The 23,428-nt window shown below is 36.3% G+C and overlaps 1 protein-coding gene across 9 annotated transcripts in view; it reads left to right on the plus strand.

Annotated features, from left to right (window-relative positions):
• FGGY (FGGY carbohydrate kinase domain containing) overlaps positions 1-23,428 on the plus strand; it is a 146,796-nt gene that overhangs the window by 66,057 nt on the left and 57,311 nt on the right. For all 9 annotated transcript variants that reach the window (XM_087929993.1, XM_087929990.1, XM_087929996.1 and 6 more), the window contains 2 exons: positions 14,904-15,011; positions 17,702-17,763. In XM_087929993.1, coding sequence (XP_087786119.1) covers positions 14,904-15,011; positions 17,702-17,763 — 170 coding nt within the window. The remainder of the gene's footprint in view (positions 1-14,903; positions 15,012-17,701; positions 17,764-23,428) is intronic.

The following is a 23,428-nucleotide window of genomic DNA, read 5'->3' on the forward strand; positions in this document are numbered from 1 at the left end:
GAAAAAAATATCACATTGGATTTCTCCCTAAATTCAGAGACTTTAGATGGCAAAACCTGACCTAGTATGGTCCCTAACCTTAGAATGGGGCTAGAACCTCAAAATACATGGTCTATTTTTATTTTGCAAAACTCCCTTGAACATATGGTTAATTATTTTGTAATATTGCAATAAGGTATTCGCGCATAAAAATGAAGCACAAAGCCTCCTTCCAATTTTCCAATCCAGTTCAAACATTGATTAAAAAATAGTATTCAACTAATACTGTGTTCAAGGAACCAAGGATGATTATATGGAGTTAAATTTATATTTCTTAGAACCGTATAAATAGCTTTCATTCTTTCCTAATTTCCATACAGTTTATTTGTATCTCATGCTTATGTTTTCTTCTAAGTGTGCATTTACAAAGTTCATGCTGACACAGACAGAAAGGGACAATTGTTAAATCATGCAATTTGTGCAGGCACTCCACCCAGTTTCTGAATTAAGTCTGTGTTTTCAGTTTGGAGCTGATGACTTTTGGCCTGAAAATCTTGCAGTAACTTAATTTTCTCTGATTTTATCTTTTGGACTGTTAAAAGGTCCTCTTAAAGATCAACAGGATATAAGAACCGAGGGATTGCTTGGGTGAATCTGTGTATTATAAATATCTCCAAGGTTCTCAGTTTAGTTCAAAGGGATGTCCTTTGCCTGGTTTTGTTTATAACTTTTTAAAAAACAAACTCCAAGCAATTGTGCATTTTCTGACTTGGTTGATTTCCCAGCGACTCACACAGTGCTCTTTTTTGCTCCACGATATTCACTCAAGTTGCCAGCTTTGTTTACACAAATAGAGCCTGGAGCACGTTTTCAGCCTTAGAGCTTGCACAGTACGTGTCTTTCCAGAACATCCTGGGGTGGAGACCGCAGAGGCATGCTGGCTCAAAGTGTTCCTACAGGCTGATTTCTGTAATCTCAGTAGGAGCCAGACCAGCGAGTGGTTTTAGTATATGTTGGCTGCAATTTGATGGCAGAACATGCCACATTGCAAAAGCATCAGGCTTCTCAAATCATCACTGTGACGAAGTTCTTGGCTGTGCTAGAAAATGTCCGCATAGAAAGGAAGCACGCTGCTGAATTTGATTGCATTTTGGGTAGTTTTCCCCAGGACCCACTCAAAATCTGCATGGTGGATTTTCATGTTGTATTATTCACTAGCTTTTATGTTAGGCAGTTTAAATGTGTGATCTCCAAGAGGATGGAGTCAAATGCCTGGGGCAAAGAATTTTTCAGCCAATTGGCCATAACCCAGCGATTCACAAAAGCAGCAATTTGTTGTCCCTCACTACATTAGTACAGAGGATGGTGAATGAAGTGAGAAATGCTGCAGGAAAATGAAAACAACCCCTCCCCCCAAAAAACTCATAAAAATAATGCAGAACCATGAATCTACAATTATTCAAATACTGGTTTTTCTCAGTATTCTGTCTAACGTAATAGATGAATGTTCACACGTGACAGCATTTTATAACTTAAACTATCCCACAGTTATTTGTTTAATATAAAATATGCATGAATCACATTGCCAGTGTAGAAATAAAATGGTTTGATACTTAGCAGAGATATTTTTTTTTTTGTTAAAAAAAAAACTGGTATGGAGAACATCTAGCATGAGACGCGAACATTTAATATATATAAATGTTCCCAAATATGGAAAGTTAATACAGGATTTTCTCATGAATAACACATTTAAAAAGGAAATCCTCATGGAGGATTAAATATGCATTACATATACAAAGTATATCTTGTATTAAGCATATGCAGACGAAGCATTAGTTATAAATATACCTTTTGTAGCAAATCCTTTGTGCTTTGTATGTTTCCCCTCAGGAGGAAAGCAGTACAGATAATCCTCAGCTTACAACCATTCATTTAGTGACTGTTTGAAGTTACATAGCACTGAAAAAAGGTGACACACAACTAGTCTTTGCACTTACGACTGGCACACATCCAATGGTCATATGGGCACTTGACAACTGGCATGTATTTTGAATAGTTGTAGCATCTCAGGGTCATGTGATCACCAAAAGAGCTGTGGTGGCTCAGTGGTTAGAATGCAGTACTGCAGACTACTTCTGCTGACTGCCGGCTGCCAACAGTTTGAATCTCACCAAGCTCAAGGTTGATTCAGCTTCCATCCTTCCGAGATGGTAAAAAAAAGACCCAGACTGTTGGGGGCAATATGCTGACACTATAAACTGCTTAAAGAGGGCTCTAAAGCATTGTGAAATGCTATATAAATCTAAGTGCTATTGCTATTTGCAACCTTCCCACGGCTCCAATAAGCAAAAATCAATGTGGGAAGTTAAGTGGATTCACGTAGCAACTGAAATGATTAACTTAACAATTGTAATGATTCGCTTAACACTATGGCAAAACAAGATGTAAAATTAAGCACAATTCACTTAACAACCACCTTGCTTAGCAATGGCCGTTCTGGGCCCAGTTGTGGTTGCAAATTGATCACTACCTTTATATCTCTACAGAACACAAGAGTAGTCAAACACATAGCTATCTCTTAGTTGTACTGTTTTGTTTCATTCCATTAACTGGGAGCTGCCAGATCAGACTTGCTATACATGTACTTAGTTTGTTCATGAAACAGGATCCAGGCATAATTCATAATCCCCTATTTACAGCTTTCCTATTTTTCTGACTACGAATTCTGTTTCTTTACACACATGCAGTGCATATGTATATAGTATAAAGCTAGAATAATGTGCAATTAATAGAAGCTCTGAGAGCTCTCCATGTGACAACTGTGTTAAACAGAGATTACTCTCAATGATGCATAGACATTTCTGTTTGAAGGCTCTACCTGATCTTGAAAGTTGTGCTGGGAAGCTACATTTCATAAAGTGGATGGGACTTGGACGAAAAGTGGTGACAACAACAGCAATTGGACATATTATGGTTAAGACCTTAAATGCACACAGTGTTCCATTTCTTTTTTGTTCTGAAGTAATTGCCTATGAATTCAGAAAAAAATGGGAGACTTAGGGCCTATTTATCCTAAGAACTTCTCATATCTAATGTTGTGTTATTATCTATAATCTACTAAAATACTCATTCCTGTAACATTTAACTGGGTGAAATGGTGGATTATAGGTCAATAATTTTTGAACCAATGTACCTGAAATGGGCTAAAACTATAGAATACATCTAAAATCCAGGACCCAAGAGAATGAATTTGAGGAACCTGTGGCTGCTTGAGTACTTACCAGGCTTTTGTTTCAGCTCTGCTAGGCTGCTTCAGAGGTCACACAAAGTTCATTTTGAATGTTCCATAACACTTTCCTCGCTATTCCCACAATCCCTCCCTCCTTCCCCTACCCAGCAACATTTAACAACAATATCTCCCTTCTTGACCACATCACAAATGATAATATTCAACAACATTTTGGTGTGGTACCAATTATAAAGATGAGAAAAGGCTGACTCTGCTGCTTTGGACATGTTCAGAGAGCAGCACCTTCCACCGTGGCCAAGATACCACGGCCAGGCCTACCAATTAGAAGTCAATGGCCTTGCAGGCATCCAAAACAGATGTGAAGACACCATCAACAAAGATATGCAAGCTGCAGGTCTGTGCCCTGGAGATGCAGCTGGAGACTCAGCTTATCATGCAAAGTGGCATTCAGTGATCTGAAAAGTGGATCCTGCACCTGCGGGAATACACTAGGAAGAAGAAGTAGTTAAAATGGGAACATGACGCTACCGTAAATGTTCTTTTCCAAAGGTCATTCAAGATGCATTGTAATTGTTCAGCATTTAGATGATATACAAGATGATTTACCTGCTTTTTTCTTTTCCCTTTTCCCTTACAAATTTCTCTTTTCCACTTTTCCTCCCTTACTTTCCCATTGTTTTCATTTTCCTTTGTATTTTATAATTTGATAAACTAATAAAAACTATCAACTTAAAAAGCAATCTGCAACCATTACAAATACATGCCAGTTTGCCAAGACTCCACATTTTGATCACGTGACCATGGGGATGCTGCAATGGTCATAAGTGTGAAAAGAATGGTCATATGTCACTTTTTCTTCAGTGCTGTTGTGACTTCAAATAGTCACTAAATGAATGGTTGTAAGTCAAGGATTACTTGTATATATACACACTGCTTTCTGTAATGAAACCTTGTCTGCTAGCCTGGTCTCACTGATAAACATGGAGAAAACCAAAACAGGTTGAAACAGAAATAAAAATTTTAGGTTAAAAACTTTGTTTTCTTAAAGTGTGAAAATTCAGAATATTGCCATTCCGCCCCCCTACAAATTGATTATTCAGATAGGCTTGATCATCTAGGCCAGTGATGGCTAACCTTTTTGTCGTTGCATGCCGAAAGTGCCTGCCTGCATGCACGCATGCTTGCACCTATAATGTAATGCACGCACAATCCCCCCTGCTCCCCCTGCGCATGTGCATGTTACCCCTCACGCTCCCCCGCCACTTGCACATGTGCACGTATCTCCTGCATGCGCTCTGCTCCCCATGCATGTGTGGCAGATACCCAAAAATCAGGTGGCTGATAGGCGCACGCACATGCACAGCGGAACTGAACTGGGGCGATGGCTTGTGTGCCTGCAGAGATAGCTCTGTGTGCCACTTCTGGCATGTGTGCCATAGGTTCACCATCACGGATCTAGGCTTTTATTCCTGGAAGTGGTAAAGATATTGCCATTTCTGAAGTAATTTAGAAATGGCGTTTTATTTTAAACACATTTATTATCCAAGTAATATTTTACTTTTAAATACAATGTATAAGCTCTCAGAAAACCAAACCAGGTTTGAACAGAAATAAAACATGCAGGCAAACCTCTTTGAAGGATGTTGTTTCTTAGTGTATTGAATTTCAGGTTATTGCCATTTAAAAAAAAATATTAGCCTCATTGAGTATTTAGAAAGTATAACTACTTTCTAAAATCTATAAGAAATCTTCCTTCAACTCTGCTTTAAACTGGGCTGCTCCTGAATGCTGTAATTTGAGACATGTTTTATGATGAGCAAGACTGTGGTTTTCCTTTTGTAGAGGATGATCTATTGATTAGGAATCTGACCTTTTCCAGACCTATGTCTTGAACCTATTGCATAGGGAGCCTTTAACTGTATTTCCAGCAGCCACAGCCAGCATGGCTAATGTGAGTTTCTGGCAACTATAAATCAATTGGGGCACTGCTCTGTATCCTTGGTGGGATACTATTAAAAATACTGAATTCAGGTATTGGATGCATAGATGAACATACACATGAAGTACACATCCTTTGCCACTTGTAGGTAGCTATAGATGTCAAATATTTTATTTTTTTAAAGCCAGGATGTAGTGATGGGACAGAGTGCATTTTTTTCAGTTTTAATATGTAATATTCTTCTTGAATATGAGCTCAAAAATCCATCAGGAATTTTCTAACTGTGGCATCATGCAACAACCAAAGATTTTAGATATGATTTAATTAAGATTTTAATATGTCCACAAATCACTTACTTGCTTCATTTTTATCTGAGCTAATCATTGTCTGAGTAAGCATGTTGGACATTTAAATAATTATCAGAAACTTTTAAAAAGCTTAGCTTGACATTTATGTGGAATATTAATTATAGTGAAAGAGCAAATTGGCGGCAAGTGGTGAAGACACTCACCTCCCACTTGGAAGATTGAGAGTTCAATCATAGGTGGCAGCAGATATTTCTCTCCTAGGGCACAAAAAAAAAAAACCTGCTGTGAACTCCATGTAGCATCAGTAAAGACATCCGGCAGTGGTGGGATTCAATTTTTTTTTACTACCGTTTCTGTGGGCATGGCTTGGTGGGCATGGCAGGGGAAGGATACTGTAAAATCTCCATTCCCTTCCCACCCCACTAATCTGCTTTCCAGCTTCGTTCTCCTGTGCAGGGCAACAAAAGAAGACCCAGACAATCAGCTGGGACTTGGGAGGCAGAGAATAGATGGGGACGGGGCCAGTCAGAGATGGTATTTGCCGGTTCTCCAAACTACTCAAAATTTCCGCTGTCAGTTCTCCAGAACTTGTCAGAACCTGCTGAATACCACCTCTGGCATCCGGCCAGTAAATGTTCAGCTCCTTCTAGTCACCCCAACTCTACCTCAAATTAAGGGAATTAAGAATTGGGAAAAATTATTATATTGAAGATCTTTATACCTATCAAGAAAAACTATTCATTAGTTAGCACCATTTAAGATTCCAGTAACTGGAATATTTGGCAATCATTTTGATTCAATTTTAAAATGAAATATTTTTAAAACTCTAAATGAAGGCAAATATACGTGTCCCGGGATAATGTTGCAAGATCCAATTTGGGTCAGTCACCAGAACCAGATATTTTGTCTTTCGAACTTTCAGTTTTCTCCTGGAGCCCATCTTCAGAGAATTTCTCTCTAGCAGGGTGTGTATCTATTTAATGCATTTTATTTGTATATATTATGTTTTACCCATTGAAGAATTGTATTAGGAATATACTTTAAACAATATAGTTATAATTTCCAAAATGGGAAATTGAAATGTTATAAATAAAATAAATATGAAGATAAGATATTAACAATAAACACATTAGGTTGGAGTAGTTGTACACTACAAAAGAATACCTTATTTTTTAATGTATCTTAATATAACAACTACAAAACAATCTTACTGATATGCATGATAGAGTTTCTGAGTAATATAATGTTGCTTGTATGTGTGGTAATGTCTGTTGTAAATAGTGCAGGACTTTGGAGTACAAAAAGCCATTTCAATGTACAGTACAAGACCGCCTGTAGAAACATACCCAGACAGCCCTTTGTGTTCATTTATCAAAGCTCTCTGCTTCTATTGCATTGCAGGCGACATAGTAAATATTAGAGGGGCAAAGGTTATTCTGTATCCAGACAGTGCCAGTAACTGAAATTATTTTTTAAAAAAATTGAATTGCGGGCCTTAAAATACAAAGCAAAAATGTTATTCAAAATTGCCAAACTCCAAAACATTAATGGAAGTTTACAGATCTTGTCTTCTGTGAAACATTTGATATAAATTCACATAATACCCCTGCCCTTAAGAAGGCAGGAAATGAACTGGACAGTATTGTTATTAGAAATATGCACAAGTTAATTGAGCACGCATTTTAAATGGGTTTCACGAATGGCTGTCTACCTGGCATGAAATCTCCAAGGCCTTTCCATAAGGTCCACCGTTGGATTTTTAAAAATGTTTTGGAGAAGTGAAATTTGCATAGAAAGATCAGTAAATAAGTTTTACCAAATATACCAATGGCACAAAGTTATGAAAAGCAGTTGTTCAATGTTATTTTGTTGGTTTTGACAGTATTTTACCTATCTGGGTAATTTTGAATCTTGACTGTCTATGCCCCGATTAAATATGCAATTAATGTGTTTTAAAAATCTTGATGGGTATGATTTTGGAAAGAGAGAATACTTAGGTGCAATTTATAAATATTTTTAGCACAGTTGTTTGGAATATATATCCAATTACTCAAAGGTATAAATAGGAAAGTAAAAACTGAAAATCTATAATATGGAGGTGATGGCTCACGTCAGAAGGGTTTGTGAAATATTTGACAGCTTGTTATTATTTCTGTGGCGCTGCTTCTGTTTTTATCTGCGTACATAAGTTAAATTTCCCTAGGATTTATATTAATTAGTGACCAGGTAAAACATTTCAAATCAGCACATGCTTTTTAATGGAAACAAGAAGCACTAATAAAGGCCAAGCTACGGCAGCGCAGCAAATCTGGAGAACGGCACAATGGCTAACAGGTTGGAAAAGATCTGTCTATATTTCAGTAACAAAAAATGAGATGCAACAAACTAAAGTATGCAAACTATCTTACAATATTCTTAATTTCAAATACTAACAAAATAATATTTATTTTATTCATAATATTATAACATTTATGAAGTGCTTTTATTTATATATTATTGCAATAAGAATGACAAGTGGAGAAGACTTCATTCTTCCAAAAATACATTTAAGAATATTTGAACCTATTTTTATTAATAATAATAATGATGTCCCATTGAAAGTTCATCCCAGAATAATTTTTATAACTTTATTTTATAACTTTATTATTTTGCTGTTGAAAACTATTATGGATAACTGCATATTAGTTCAGTTCAAGTTAACAGTTCAGCTATGGATTGCACTGGAAAAAAACATTTTTTGGTAGATTGAGTTCAACATTTTGCCTTCTAATTATAATGCTGTTTTCTGTTATGAAAGATAGCTTGATGTGAGCTACTAAGTTAGTGTTATTAATGACAAGTTTGTGTGGCTTGAGCGCCACGTGATGGGGTGAGCTCCCATCCTCCCCCAGCTCCTGCTAACCTAGCAGTTCAAAAGCATGCAAATGCGAGTAGCTAAATAGGTACTACTTCTATGGGAAGGTTAACATTGCTCTGTGATGTCATGCTGGCCATACAACCACAAAAATATTTTGGGATAGCACTGGCTCAGTGGCCTTGAAACGAAAATGAGCCCCTATAGTTGGCAACAATTAGTGAAGTAAAATCTGCAATGACTCCTTTTTTAAAAAAATAAGAGTTTTCAACAAATATAAATTATTTTCACAAATACAGATTTTTAAAAAAAATACCGGTAGCATTAATGAAATCGTTTCCAATGAACATGTCAACTGAAGAAGTCCCCTTGTGTCCTCCAGTGCCAATTCCATTTGATGCAGGGGAAAAGATACAATAATATAACTACTGCATATAATACTAAACTACACAACTTTACATTGCAAGAATCATTTTGAAGGCCCCACCCCCAAGTATGTGTCAGTATAAGAGACTTACAAATCAGAATTAAATGGGAGGTGCACAGGGGTGGGATTCAAATTTTTTAACAACCAGTTCTGGGGTGTGGCTTATATGGTGGGTGTGGCTTGGTGGTCATGTGACTGGGTGGACATGGCTTGGTGGTCATGTTATTGGCTGGGCGTGGCCAACTCAATATCACTCACATCAAGGCACGCATCTCCTCACCTGGCTTCTCATGACTGTGGGGATGCTGCAACAGTCATAAGTGTGAAAAATGGTCATAAGTCACTTTTTTCAGTGCCATTGTAACTTTGAAGGATCACTCCACACAAGCAAAGTACCAGCAAAGGAGGGAAAAACAATTCCAGAGACGTTCAGAGACAGGAAGTCTAGTCCTGCCAAGAATGTAATAAGAGTTTTCCTTCCTGTCTTCCTTACAGGATTAGGCCAGTAATTTCTTCTACCAACCGGTTCTCCGAACTTAGAATGTTAACAACCAGTTCTAGCGAATAGGTGCGAACTGGTAGAATCCCACCCCTAGAGAGGCACACATTCATAAGTGCAGAGAAAGGTTTATTTCAAAAAGCTTTGGGGAAATTATGTTTGGCCTTTTATTCTCTGTATAGGGAACTCTTTCACTTTCAGGCAGCCCTTCTTAGAAATGCTGCTTCTTCCTGCCTGTCATGTTTTTCATAGATTATAATCTAGAGCGCTGCTTTCATCTTATTTGGAAAGTGATGGGTTTATTTGTTATCTGTGCACAAGGATGAATTGAGCTTAGTAGAAAGAAAAAGAAGACCGTGCTTGCTTGTATGTGTCTAAATTTAAACTTCTTTGATTTTATAAAACTGTAATAATCTAAGGAAGATCATTTGATATGACTTGAAGGGCTTTCTTGGGACTGTCATTTTTTAAATATACAATTATACATTTGTAAGTTGAATTTTTTTTCAGTGCTTTCAAGTACTTTTTCAATTCACTCCTCCTCAAGAGTTGACACTGAGTTTTGGTTGGGCACACCAAGGTTGAATTGAGGACTGTATCTCATCCAGATGATTTATTCATAACAAACACTGCCTTCTGGCAGTTGCATCACAGCTGAATACGGTTAAACTAGATTCATCATTTCATTTGTTTCTGATTGCTCTATAATGTTTACATATCTAACATATTAGTATAAATCTTGGAGGGAGTAGATTGAGGTTAAGTCCTCCCACATGACTCTTTTTTCAATCTTACCATAAGCATTGAACCTTCACAACAGTTGAAATATTCCAAACCAAGAGAGAAATATGTCCCTGGTTAATTCAGTGGTTTAAAATGGATTACAAATGAAGAACAGACAACCGCAGAAACTCCAGTGTTTTTCTTCAGATGTCTGAGGACGCTGTCATTCCGGTCAAAATAATGATCAGAAGAGATGGAGAGATTTTTTAGATTTTTATCTTATATAGCTGCCATCTCATGTAGTAATTCTGGGAGATATATATGTAGCAACGTTTCAGCAGAATCTCATCTGCCATCACCAGGCTTCTGTATTGAATTTGTCTATGAGTCAGACTTTTACAGTTGTTTCAGTTTTAAATTTGGGGCTAGCCTACTGCTGTGCCAGAATGTTTTTTTCTTCATCCTGATTGGTTGGGAGTCTTGGTCTGTGTTCATTGGTCTTGGAGTTTGCTGTGTTCTGCTTGATTGGTGTTTCTAATATCTTCTGTCTGTTTTGTGGCTTTTTTTGTCTTGGTTGGCTGGCAACATTGTGTTCCTGTATTGGAGGCTTTTAGTGCAGCTTGGCTCCGAGTAAACGGACGGCTATCATTTGTTAGGAAGCTAGGTTTCATCTGGGTGCCTGGTTGGGGTGTGTTTGAGCTGGAGGTATCGGGGGGATCTGTTTGTGCCCAGGTGTTTGCCTGGCTTGTGGTGTGGAGATTTTTTTGTTTGTGAGTGCAGGCTTCCAAATGATTGACAGTCATCTCTTGGAATGATTCGAATCATCTCTTCTATTCATGCTCTCAGGTCTTTTTTCAATCTCTTTGGCTTCTCTGATAATTCTGTGGCTGGGGTTTTCTACAGTGGCTAGGGTTTTGGTGCCATTGAAGTTGATGCTATGACCTGTGGCTTTCATGTGTTGGACTAGTGAGGAAGTGTGTTCCAGCTTTTTTACTGCATTTTTGTGTTCATCCAGGCGGGTACTTATTCTTCTATTGGTCTGTCCAATGTATGTGGCCGGGCATGATGCATGTAAGGTGATTCTTTGTAGGAATAGACAATATGATTATCCTAATACAGTGGAACCTTGGGTCGCTAATGCTTCTGTCCATGACCAAATCAGGTGACGACCAAAATTTTCAGAAAAGTTTTGCTTCTGGTTGGGAACACATCTTCAGGTGGTGACTAATCACAGCTGTGGTGATTTTCCCTGCCGCAGTGATTTCCCCTTTGGTGCCATTTTTTTTGTCCGTGCATGCACAGTCAATTGTGCTTCCTCTCAGGACCAAATCTGGTTGCGACCGAAGTCCTGGAATGGATTACGGTCGCAACCCAAGGTTCTTCTGTAATAAATAATAAAACTCAAACCTACTTTCTTGCATTTATACTGTGCACTCTCGTGTTCCCTACACTAAAATCAGGATGCAGAAAGATCAATAGCATGGTATCAGTATTACTGATTATAATAGTATCAATAGTGAAGATTAAAGGTATGGAAAAAAATTAGGTGAACTTTTCTGTCATATGTCAAATAGACTATTTGTATAGTTTCTATGTTTTTCCTTATGAAAATCCTCATATTTCCCAAAATGTTGTATTGATCAATTATTTTATCACTGTATTCTCTGAACTCACAACTTTATAATATCCTTCCCTGACTAAAGAAATTAAATATTGCAAATGATAAGTTCATGTACCTCATGGACCAGTTACCTCCAAGTTTGAGGTAGCATATAAGTGCATTTTAAATGTGACTCAGAAATTGCACTCGTACAATTCAACAGTAAGGTTATTATCCAGAACTCCTTTCAGATTTAACATAGCATCTGTCCTAAAAGAACTGCATTGCCTACCTATGCACTACCAATCATACTTTTAAAAAATCTCAGAATGGCTGAGTCCCTTATTATTTCAGAACCATGAAACTTGAGCATAAATCTTTCTCAATATGAGCTTACTCCAATATTAAGGTTTACAGGGAAAAAAAATCTTTTAAATGACCATTCACTATCAGAGATGTGTTTTCTATTGTGGCCACTACTGGAAGTCAGGATGGTACTGATATCTATCAATACTAGAGGAAGAACTTAATTCTCACATTCAAAGCTTAGTCATGGTTATACAATGTTTTTTGCTTAATAATGCCTCTTGTTGTTGTACTTATAATTGTGCATTTAAAAAAAATGTTTTAGTTACATTATTACCTATTGAGTTGGTTTTACTGCTTAATGTTTTTTTTATGGTCTATATTTTATCATGAGGTCTTCAGAATAGTGGATAGGCTATAAATATTTAAAATAAAATTGAGCTTTATGCCTGTCCCTGAGGAAGGTATCTGGCTGTCAGGAAATCTTATATAGTTCCCACCAATTTCATTGTATGTTCTTTTTTTGATTCTGGATTGCATTGAAAGTGATTTTGCCATATTGAATGAGATGACAAAATACTGAATAAAAATCATAATATTTACAGTGCAGATAACATTTAATACATTTAATGATGTGGAAATATTTCCAAATACCGTTTAGTTATTTGTTACGCTAATTTACAAAGGTATATCATACTCAACAAAAACACTTTCAAGAGCCTGCCAACCCAAGACATTTTAAAATGCTACAAAATGTGTGATTCTTAAAATTAAATTTGGATTAATAATCAGGCTGGTTCGGCATTTAACTCAAAAGGTATTTCAAAAGATGGAATTACTGAAAGTAAAATGGAAAGAGCAGCTCAAATGCACTTAAACATGCCACAAAATATGCCATTGTGCTTCAGTTCCTCAGTGTACATGTTGTAAATTAGATATGGCCTGGTTTAGTATTTCAGCATTCATTCACCTGGCAGATTTGGATTTACAACTTTGGGAAAAGATTCTGCTACTTTAAATAGTTGTCGTAGGTGCTATTTTCATGCGTCTACATGTGGCTCAATCTATGGTATGTTTTATTGCTGTTTTTTATGCATGCTTTTAGATTCGTAGAATTTGAAATGTTCACAGCCCTTATATTTAATAGCTATTCATCCCTTTCTGCTTGGACCTCCCTTCTATGGAAGCCATTACTAATTGTGAGAATGGTAAATCTGCAGAATATATTTGCATGTAAAACCCTGGAGAAATCTATTGGAAAGAAGAAGTGGCCCTCTGCCAAATTCCAGGATTTTTAAAAGATCCCAGTAGAGTTCTGGCAGAAGGAAAAGAAAATCCTTGTACAGAGGAAAAGCTCCACACCCATTGTCTATGCTCAAGATGTACTAATGTGCAAATCTTAATTGCTCTGCAGATTTGTTGATAGTTTTTTGGAATGCATTCAAATGGTATTTCAGGAGTAAGATGATATGAACATCTGAGTGGGTAAGTGGAGATCAGCTAGTGACAGAAATACCCTGGTAAATTATTGTGGGTATTTTGTAAAATACCAAGCTGGGGTGCAGATATTCAAAACCTGATGGTGTCCCAGCAGAACCAATTGTAGTCTTTTAATTTAACTTTCCTTTTGAGGATTGGCAGACTCAGGTAGCTTTGGGAACAATGAACCAATCATTTATGGAAGATGGCAAATAATGAGTTAGGTCATAAAATATTTAGACCTTCCTGGAGTTGTTCAGAAAAATAAATTTTGGAAGTTTTTGTGTTTATGTTCAGAGTTCCAGATAGTAAAAAGGAATTTATTTTTTATTCCACCTTCAGGTCACGTAATCTGGAAGTGTTGCAAATTGTACTTTTCCAGAGCTAGATTAAAAACAACTGCAAGTGACCAATAATTTTGGCACAATTCTAAAATAAGGTGGCCAGTTATCATTGTGTGCTTTGCTTATTCATTTTTTGCATATTGTAAAAGAGGATTTGCAGTTGTCTCATTAATAATTGGGTGTCAAGTAACCTGTAAAAACTTGAAATATAGCTTCTTTGATTCATACCTTATTTCCATTTATACTTTGTCCTTGCGCTAGTTATTGTCAGAACAGTGGTGGGATTCAATTTTTTTTACTACCGGTTCTGTGGGGGTGGCTTGGTGGACGTGGCAGGGGAAGGATACTGTAAAATTTCCAGTCAGAAGGTGGTATTTGCTGATTCTCTGAACTACTCAAAATTTCCACTACCGGTTCTCCAGAACTGTTCAGAACCTGCTGAATACCACCTCTGTGTCAGAACATCACACACACACACACACACACATACACACACAAAGGTTCTTTGAGAAAAAATGGGAAAATTTTATTTGTTGTATTGACAGAGAGAATATGAGATAAGAAATGTCCATAAAGTGTACACATGATGGTGCAGATGTATGTGTGCAAATTTAGAAGTAATCATAATCTCAAATATAAGTGCAGTAGATTTTAATTCAGTTAGGAATAATATTCCTTGATGATTGATCATGGTTAATACTTGAAAGACAACTCCAAAACCCCTGCTTTCTTTTCCTAAATAGGAAAGAATAGGAATATTCTTTACTGGCCAAGTTTGATTGGGTACAACGGAATTTGTCTTCTTAAAGATAAATGTTTTTATCTTTAAATTGCCTGATGATCTCAACAGTTGATCAAATTGAGCTATATAGTTTGGAAATATGGCCACAATGTTGCCATACCTGCATTTGCTGTCAATACTGAAATCTTTCAAATCTCTGACAGTTGTTACTGAAAAGATGCTGCAGTCTCAAGAACGATTATGTGCATTTTAGAGCAATTTCTCACATTTCTGTCTTGCTTCTATCTTGCTTCTCTTTCTTTGCCACTAGTTTCCCTTTGGCGTCTTTGCTTCAAGCAAGGAATTACCTGTATGGCTCTCATACTTTTACAAGCTTCTACCCATAAACCTGCAACTTTGTAATGCTTGAACTCTTGCATAGTTTGCATAATTAAATTTACATTTTCTTTTCAGGTTAGCAAGTCCCCTATATTTGTCTCTGGTGTTTGGGGACCCTATTATTCAGCAATGGTTCCAGGATTGTGGCTAAATGAAGGAGGCCAAAGTGTAACAGGGAAACTGGTAGGTCTAATTTTTAGTTCCATTTATCTTTTTAGTTATATTTAAGCTACATCATTATCTTCACATTTGTTAATTGAAAACATGCAATAGATGATATTGTATAATAATGGTTAGAATTATAAACTTATGTGACAGTTCAAACTTTGAAATAATTTTAGTATCTACAGCAAATCCATAGTAAATTTCCCTACTGTAAATCATGGAAGAGAGGGTGATAACTGTATTCATCCCTCATGTGCCATAGGAAGCAGATTTGCCTTATTGATGGTGTCATGAAATAGATTTTAGCTCTGGACTGAATTCTATTTGCAAAAGAAAGATAAAAAAGAAACTACTCTCCTATTGTATCTTCTTAATATAGACACATAATTATTTATTACCTTATTTTTGTATACTGTCTTTCACATCCTGCTGATACATTTTTCAAGTAAATGAATACATTCATTAGCAAAGTTAGTTTCTTTGCTGTGGATCATACATATGAACTAATATTGGGTGACTTAGCATTGAATAGAATAGAATAGAATAGAATTCTTTATTGGCCAAGTGTGGTTGGACAAACAAGGAATTTGTCTTGGTGCAAATACTCCCTGTATACATAAAAGAAAAGATACATTCAAGATAATAGGTATAAGTATATACATAGTTATGAATACATGAAATGGGTACATATAAGAAAAATAAACAATAGGACAGGGACGGTAGGCACGTTGGTGCGCTTATGCATGCCCCCTGCAGACCTCTTAGGAAAGGGGTGAGGTCAATAGTAGACAGTCTAAGGTTAAAGTTTTTGGGGTTTGGGGAAGAAACCACAGGTAGAGTATTCCAGACATTGACCATTCTGTTGCTGAAGTCGTATTTCTTGCAATCAAGTTTGGTGCGGTTAACCTTGAGTTTGTATCTGTTGTGTGCTCTTGCGTTGTTATGGTTGAAGCTGAAGTATTCATTGACAGGTAAGTCATTGCAATATATGGTTTTATATACCATACTTTGATCAGACCGAAGACGGCGTAATTCAAGGTTTTCTAGGTCTAGAATATCAAGTCTGGTGGCATAAGGTATTCTACAACGAGTAGAGGAGTGAAGAACTCTTCTTGTGAAATATTTCTGGACTTTCTCAACTGTGCTAATATCAGATACGTAATGTGGGTTCCAGACTGATGAGCTGTATTCGAGTATTGGTCTAGCAAATGTTTTGTATGCTCTAGTTAGCAGTGTGATATTACCAGAGAAAAAGCTACATAGGATTAGGTTAACAACTCTTAATGCCTTTTTGGCTATGTAGTTACAGTGGGCTCTAGCACTTAGATCATTAGAGATGAGAATTCCAAGGTCCTTTACAGAGCTTGGATCATCAACAAGATCTTCACTATTCAGCTTGTATTGTATTTTCTGATTTATTTTTTTTTGCCAATATGTAGACAGAGCAATTATTTGTTGAGATCTCAAGTTGCCATTTGTTTGATACATAGTCAAGATCTTTTTGAAGGGTAGCAGTATTGTCTGTGGTATTGAACAGCTTTACATCATCAGCGAAAAGAACGCAGTTGCTCTTAATATGATCACAGAGGTCATTTACGTAGAGTATGAAGAGAGTTGGTCCTAGAACACTGCCTTAGGGGACACCACTATTGACAGGTACAGAATTTGATAGGACGCTCCCAATTTTGACCATTTGTTGTCTGTTTGACAGAAATGCTTCTATCCAGTTATGCAGTTGTCCAGAGATACCATAAGATTTTAGTTTTAGGAATAGTTTGTCATGTACCACTGAATCAAAGGCTTTACAGAAGTCTATGTAGATTGCATCTATTGTTTTGCCCTGATCGAGTTGCGTAGTCCATATGTTTTTGCAGTGTAAGAGTTGCAGATTACAGGATAGTTCCTGAAACCAAAATGTTTATTGGAGAGTAGGTTGTCTCTAAGTGGAGGATATTGGATTGGTTAATAATTGATTCCATGACTTTACAGGTGACGCAGCATAAGGAGATTGGTCTGTAATTTTCAACTAGGCTGGGGTCTCCCTTTTTGAAGGTGGGGATGACCATGGCTTGTGACCATAGGTTAGGCAAGGAGCTGGTCCTGAAAGATTTTTCAAAGATTATGCTCAGAGGTTCGGCTATGGCAGTGGATAGCTTTTTTAAGAAGTAGCACATATTCCATCCGGTCCAATAGATAGAGATGGTTTTAGATTGCATAGTGCTTTTTTAACATTGTCTTCTGTAAAATCAATATGTATTAGATCATTGTAGTTTTCTGTGGTTCAGCTAGGAAATACTGGGCATGATCCATTGCTGTTTACAAATACTGAGCCGAAGAATGCGTTAAAGGTATTGGCTTTAATGGTGTCGTCGTTGCAGCTTTTACCATTAGGTCCTATCAGCGGTGGGATGGACCTTGAGTCTTTTAGTTTGTTGTTTACAAAATTGTAAAAAGCGCGGGTGGAATTGGTGCAGTAATTGCTGTAGTTTGAATTACCTTGTATGAAAAGATAATGTAAGGGTTAATTGTAGTAGGGCCTTGCTTTATAAATAAAATGACAAGCTACAATTATTGTAACAATTACATATTGGCAGAGCGTATAGTTGCTGAAACGAATCTGTCACCCAGGTAATCATATTTCAAAAATACTAAACTATTTTCAATCAAAAAATCAATATTTTTTTTTCATTTTCTTTTCTTTTCTTAAGCTAGAGCATATTGTCCAAGGACATGCTGCTTTCCCAGAACTACAAACAAAATCTGAAGCCAGGTCAAGTCATAAACCTTATTTCTTCTTCATTTATTATTCTGTTTAGAAATTTCTTTTTGGCTGTAATACAGGAAAACCAGTTAGCCAGAATCTCCCAGCTTCATTTGGGGTGTGGGTTGGGGCTGCTTCTCATATTTACATGTCTGTTCAAACTTCTTTATCCTCCTTATTTTAGCATACATTTTTAATACACCTGAGGAATGAGTCACATGTCTATTTCTGAGATACTGTTATCAACAGAAGTTGATTTTCTCTAGTCATGGCAGACTTGTAAAATAATTTTTGTGAATGCCTGGTTAGTTTTCAGAGGCTTAATTTCAGTGCATTTATTGTTGCAAAATTCCCATAAAAATCCCATCTTTTCATAATGGTGCCATTCTTGGTGAGATGGTTATGTCAAGAATTTAACCTTATAATGAAGCAGTTACAAAGATCTTATAATAATATAAGTAATGGAAAGTTAATTGTTTGACACTTAAAAACACTCACCCACACTCATTCATATGAGTGATGTCACAGAGTCCCTCCTTTTAAAAAAATTAAATAGAATCTTTGATTCTTTGCCACTAAATATCTCTTAATTAAATAAAAGGCATTTGGCATATTTTTGAACCATTCCATACAAATCCTCCAATTTTAACCCACTCAGCAATGATTCTTCAGTCTCTCACAATAACTTTTTTACTTAGGGAATGATAGCTCACTTTATATCTTAACAATTTCAATTTTTATAGACTAAGATATAAATCTAAACATACAAATACACACAAACTTTCCTATTTTGTAACAAATAATTTGTTCCATAAATCCCATCAACTAGCAGATATGTATTGAGGATATGTATTTAAGTTTTGAATTGAAAACTTGAAAATATTTTTAAAAGGTCCGATCTATGTAGCAGTTTTGTAAATATGAATTAGATTAGTTCAGTTAAATATGTGCTCCAAATAAAATTATTTCCACCCAGTGCAAAGGCTACTGCTCTAGAGAGAAGACCAAGTGGAAATAAGGAAAGAAAAGAGATATTACCTCATACCGGCATGTTAACCATTATGCAGGTTTTTAGGAAGGGGAGTTTAAGGAATAGAGCAGACTTCTTAAAATATGAGTTAGAGAGAATAGTTATGTTTGATGATTATTATCTCTTCAATTTCCAGTTTTGACATCAGGATCTTTGTTTCCTACCACACTGAAAATAAATTGATCCTCTCCTATAATATAAAAAAATCAGTTTATTCTTAATTAAGTTGTGATTTTGTAAAGCTGGACAGAGATGAATTCTGATTAAAAGATTTATACAATGTTACATAGGCCCCAAGCTAAAATGTAGGAGACTGTGAATTCTAGTCTAATTAGGTACAAAGGCAGCTGGGTGACCTTGGACCAGTTATATTCTATCAGACCTGGAAAGAAGACAATGGCAAATGGGGTTGGCCATTTAATAAAGATGCCATGTGAAAGTGAGGTGATGTTTCATTGATTTTACTACTTTAAGGATTTTATGTTTCTTTTGTTGTAAATGCTTGCCAGTCTTTGTAGAATCAGTGGTGGCATTTAAATATGACACATTTGTTTATATATTCTGAACATCGGGTAATTAGGTTAAATAGAATCATAAAGATAAATACATGAGATTTTAATACCTTTTAAAGCATTGAAGCACCAGGCCTCAATAGATCCAGGCAATCTCCAGATAAAATAGTATTAGAATAAGGACTTTGTTTGGACAAGCTATATGGACAACTGGTTCTTATGGCCACACACCATCCTTGTTTCTTTATTTTTGTAGTATTTAAATAGAATTGTGAGCTACACACACAAAGTCATTTCAGAGGGTCATACTGTACTTCTGTTTCGATTTCCCATAATAGATGTTTCATTTTTTTCAATATAATCTTAATAGGAAATCATTGTTGTATTCTACTTTCTATGTTTCCTTTTATCCTGTAATTTCTGGTGTTTTTTTCCTGGTATCCAAAATTGTACAAAAAAATAAAATAAAATTAATGTAATTTAAATAATTAATAGCTACATTAGCACAATAACTGATCAAATAAAAGCAGTCTTACACAAGCAATTCTTTGCAAATTGTGCACTTATTTTGCAACAAATGAGATTTCATTGTTTGAGCACATGTCCCCCAAAGAATTTACAGTTTTGATAATTTTCTTTAATGTATCTTTGGAAGACACAGAAGAAGTCTTTAAAAATATTATTGTGTATTTTTATGGATATATTTGCTTTGCCAATTGATGTTATGGAACATTTAATCACTGGTGTATAGCTTTATTTTAAGTTTTTTCTTTAAACAAATTTATTTATTCATCAAATTTAGAAATCACCCATCTCCCTCACAAAGATGTGTTTGCCTGCAGCTAACATAGGATTGTTTTGACTTGAGAAACGTTTCCAAAACCATTTTACAGTCTCACTCAAGTTCAAACAACTGGCTAAAGAGCCAGTTTGGTGTACTGATTAAGGCTCTAGGCCAAAAAGCAAAAGACTATGAGTTGAAATCCTGCCTTAGCCATGAAGCCAGCTGGGTAACTTTGGGCCAGTCCCTCTCTCTCAGCTCAACCCACTCACAGGGTTATTATTGGAAAGAAAATAGGGCAAATAGGTGTTGGATATGATTGCTGTTGCTTTGAGTTGTTTCTAAAAATAATAAAGCCTGAAATAAATAAATACCTTCATCCAGAAAAAGAATATTTTTGGAATACTTAATGATTGTATATTCTGTATGAATTTGTGGACTATTACAGCTCCATGACATAATTTCTTGTGAAATATATTTGAATTGTCCCATGTTCTCTGTTTGAAATCTTGTGCTATGTCACTACAGCCTGCTTTTCCGTTATCTTTCTTCTTGTCCTCTTTCATGTTTTAATGTTGGGCAACCCAGTAAGAATGAAAGTGAAATAATTCTATGAAAGAATTTTAACAACTTTCAAACAGTGACTCCCCTTCCCCCACCCCCTATACAAGACGTCACATTAATGTTTTAAAAAAACTTTAAAGTATATGAATAATGAAGTAAATTAGCTATTTTAATGTGTTCCAAGTGTACTTCATTTTGAATGATACCATCCGATAGCAAACACATGGTAAGAACCTAATTGAAACAACGTGCAGCTGAATGCTTAAATGTAGAATATAAATATACAGCTGCAAGCAGGTCAGAAGTCAGAGTAGTAAACACATGCCAAATTCCCACAGGGAACTCGTTAGTGTATGGCTGAATAGACATGCTGGGACTAAATGAATATCACTATTTAGACCTCCAGAACTGAGACATTGATTAATCAGTTATAATTAAATGGAGATGCTATTTTGGCCAATCTCTCTGCAGATGGAAAGTCCTCAATACTTTGATACAGAAGGGAAAACCAATCATAAAAATTAGAAAGCTGCACAAAAGATTTTTAGACATGTATAAAGTGGCAAGAGCAAGTTCCATTGGCATGTCAGTGCAGGCATTACAAGGCTAGTTGGCTGTTCCAGTTGATTTCAGTGAGATTTTGCATGTTTTGCTTTCTTTGGCTTTCAGCCTCTGGGTGCATACTGGAGAAAGTTAAGCACACTTAAGTTCCAATTGAAATTAATGAAATTAAACCCAATGCACATTATCTGGATAGCCTCCAAGCCTTCAGTAGATGAGGCTGTGGAATTTGCATTGTGCCTGCTAAATATCCTGACTTGCATGAGTATTTCACCATTTAATCTCACTGTTAAAGTTGTGTATATAAATCACATGTATTTATATGTGATTTCACATACAAATCACTTGTTCTTGTGTGATCTCACAAAATACACTTCTTTCTTCATGAAAGAAAATAGTTCCCCCCCCAAAAGGGAGGGGGAACAGACCTAGGAAACTACAAACCAATAAGTCTAAACATCAATACCTGGGAAGATAATGGAAAAGATCATCAAAAAACAGATCTGTGACTATCTAGAAACAAAGTTATAACTAAAAGCCAACATGTGTTTGTTCAAAACAGCTCATGCCAGACCAATCTTATTTTATTCTTTGACAAAGTAACTAAATTATTAAACCAGCAAAATGCTGTGGACGTAATATACTTAAGACTTCAGCAAGGCTTTTGACAAAGTAGATCACAACCTACTTCTTGGTATGCTAGAAAATGTGAGATAGACAGCATCACCAGCAGATGGATTTGTAACTGGCTGACAAACTGTACTCAATGAGTCCTTAACGGTACTACATCTACATGGAGGGAAGTGAGCAGTGGAATACCGCAAGGTTCCGTCTTAAGCCCAATACTCTTCAATATCTTCATAAATGACTTACATGGGGCAATAGAAGGGGAATTCGTCAAGTTTGCAGATGACACTAAGCTTGCAGGAATAGCCAATACCCCAGAAGACAAGCTCGGGATCCAAAAAGATCTGAACAGATTGGAACAATGGGTCCTTTAAAAAAAAACCCAAAATTTAATGTGGAGAAAAGAAAGGTACACTGAAGCAGGAAAAACCAAAGTTACGAGTACTGATTAGGCAAAACCCAAGACAAGGAATAATGGATGGAAACTGAACAAGGAGAGATTTAACTTGGAAATAAGGAGAAACTTTCTGACAGTGAGAACAATCAACCAATGGAACAGCTTGCCCTCGGAAGTTGTGGGAGCATCATTACTTGAGACTTTTAAGAAGTGATTGGACTGCCATTTGTCAGAAATGGTATAGGGTCTCCTGCTTGGGTGGGGGATTGGACCACTAGAATGACCTATAAGATCCCTTCTAACTCTGATTATCTGGTATCTGTTAAAACCCAGCTCAAAAATAGTTACTGTGAGAGGAACCTTGGAGTTAAAAGTTAATACAATCTTTGGTTGTATAAACAGAGGCATAGAATCAAAATCATGTGAAGTAAGTATTAATATCACTTTACAAAGCCTTAGTAAGGCCATATCTGGAATACTGCATCCAGTTTTGGTTACCACATTAGAAAAAAGATGTTGAAGCTTTGGAAAAAATGCAAAGAAGAGCAACTAAGATGATTAAATGACTGGAGACAAAAAAATGAAGAACGGTTGCAATATTTGGGTTTGTCTAGTCTAGAGAAAAGAAAGACTAGGGGGGATATGATAGCAGTATTGTATTATTTGAGAGGTTGCCACAAAGAGGAAGGGGTCAACTTATTTTCCGAAGCACCAGAAGACAGGGCAAGAAACAATTGATGGAAACTAATCAAGGAGAGAAGCAACCTGGAATTAAGAAAAAAGTTCCTAACCGTGAGGACAATGAACCAATGGAACAATTTGCCATGAAAAGTTGTGGATGCTTCATCACTGCAGGTTTTTAAGAAAAGACTGGACAGTCACTTGTCTGAAATGGTTTAGGGTCTCCTGCTTGAGCAGGGAATTGGACTAGAAGGCATGCAAAGTCTATTCTGATTGTACAAAGATAGCAGTCCTTAAACTTCTGGTAGGATACTCAGTGAACAGATGCCAATATAAAATATCATTAAGACTCAGTTAACCTGCATTTTGAGAATCTAATTCTGAACAATACTTGGTTACAGGGAACTGTATTTTAGCATTGTAGTACAGTTTGCTTTCTTGCTGATATTGAAATTATGTCCTAATTCTGCTTCAGAAGAAACCCCATATATCAAGTACAGGCAGTCCTTGACTTATGACAT

The sequence above is a fragment of the Pseudonaja textilis genome, chromosome 3 (assembly GCF_049901715.1).
Source record: "Pseudonaja textilis isolate UNSWEBS1 chromosome 3, rPseTex1.2, whole genome shotgun sequence".
Classification (NCBI taxonomy): domain Eukaryota; kingdom Metazoa; phylum Chordata; class Lepidosauria; order Squamata; family Elapidae; genus Pseudonaja; species Pseudonaja textilis.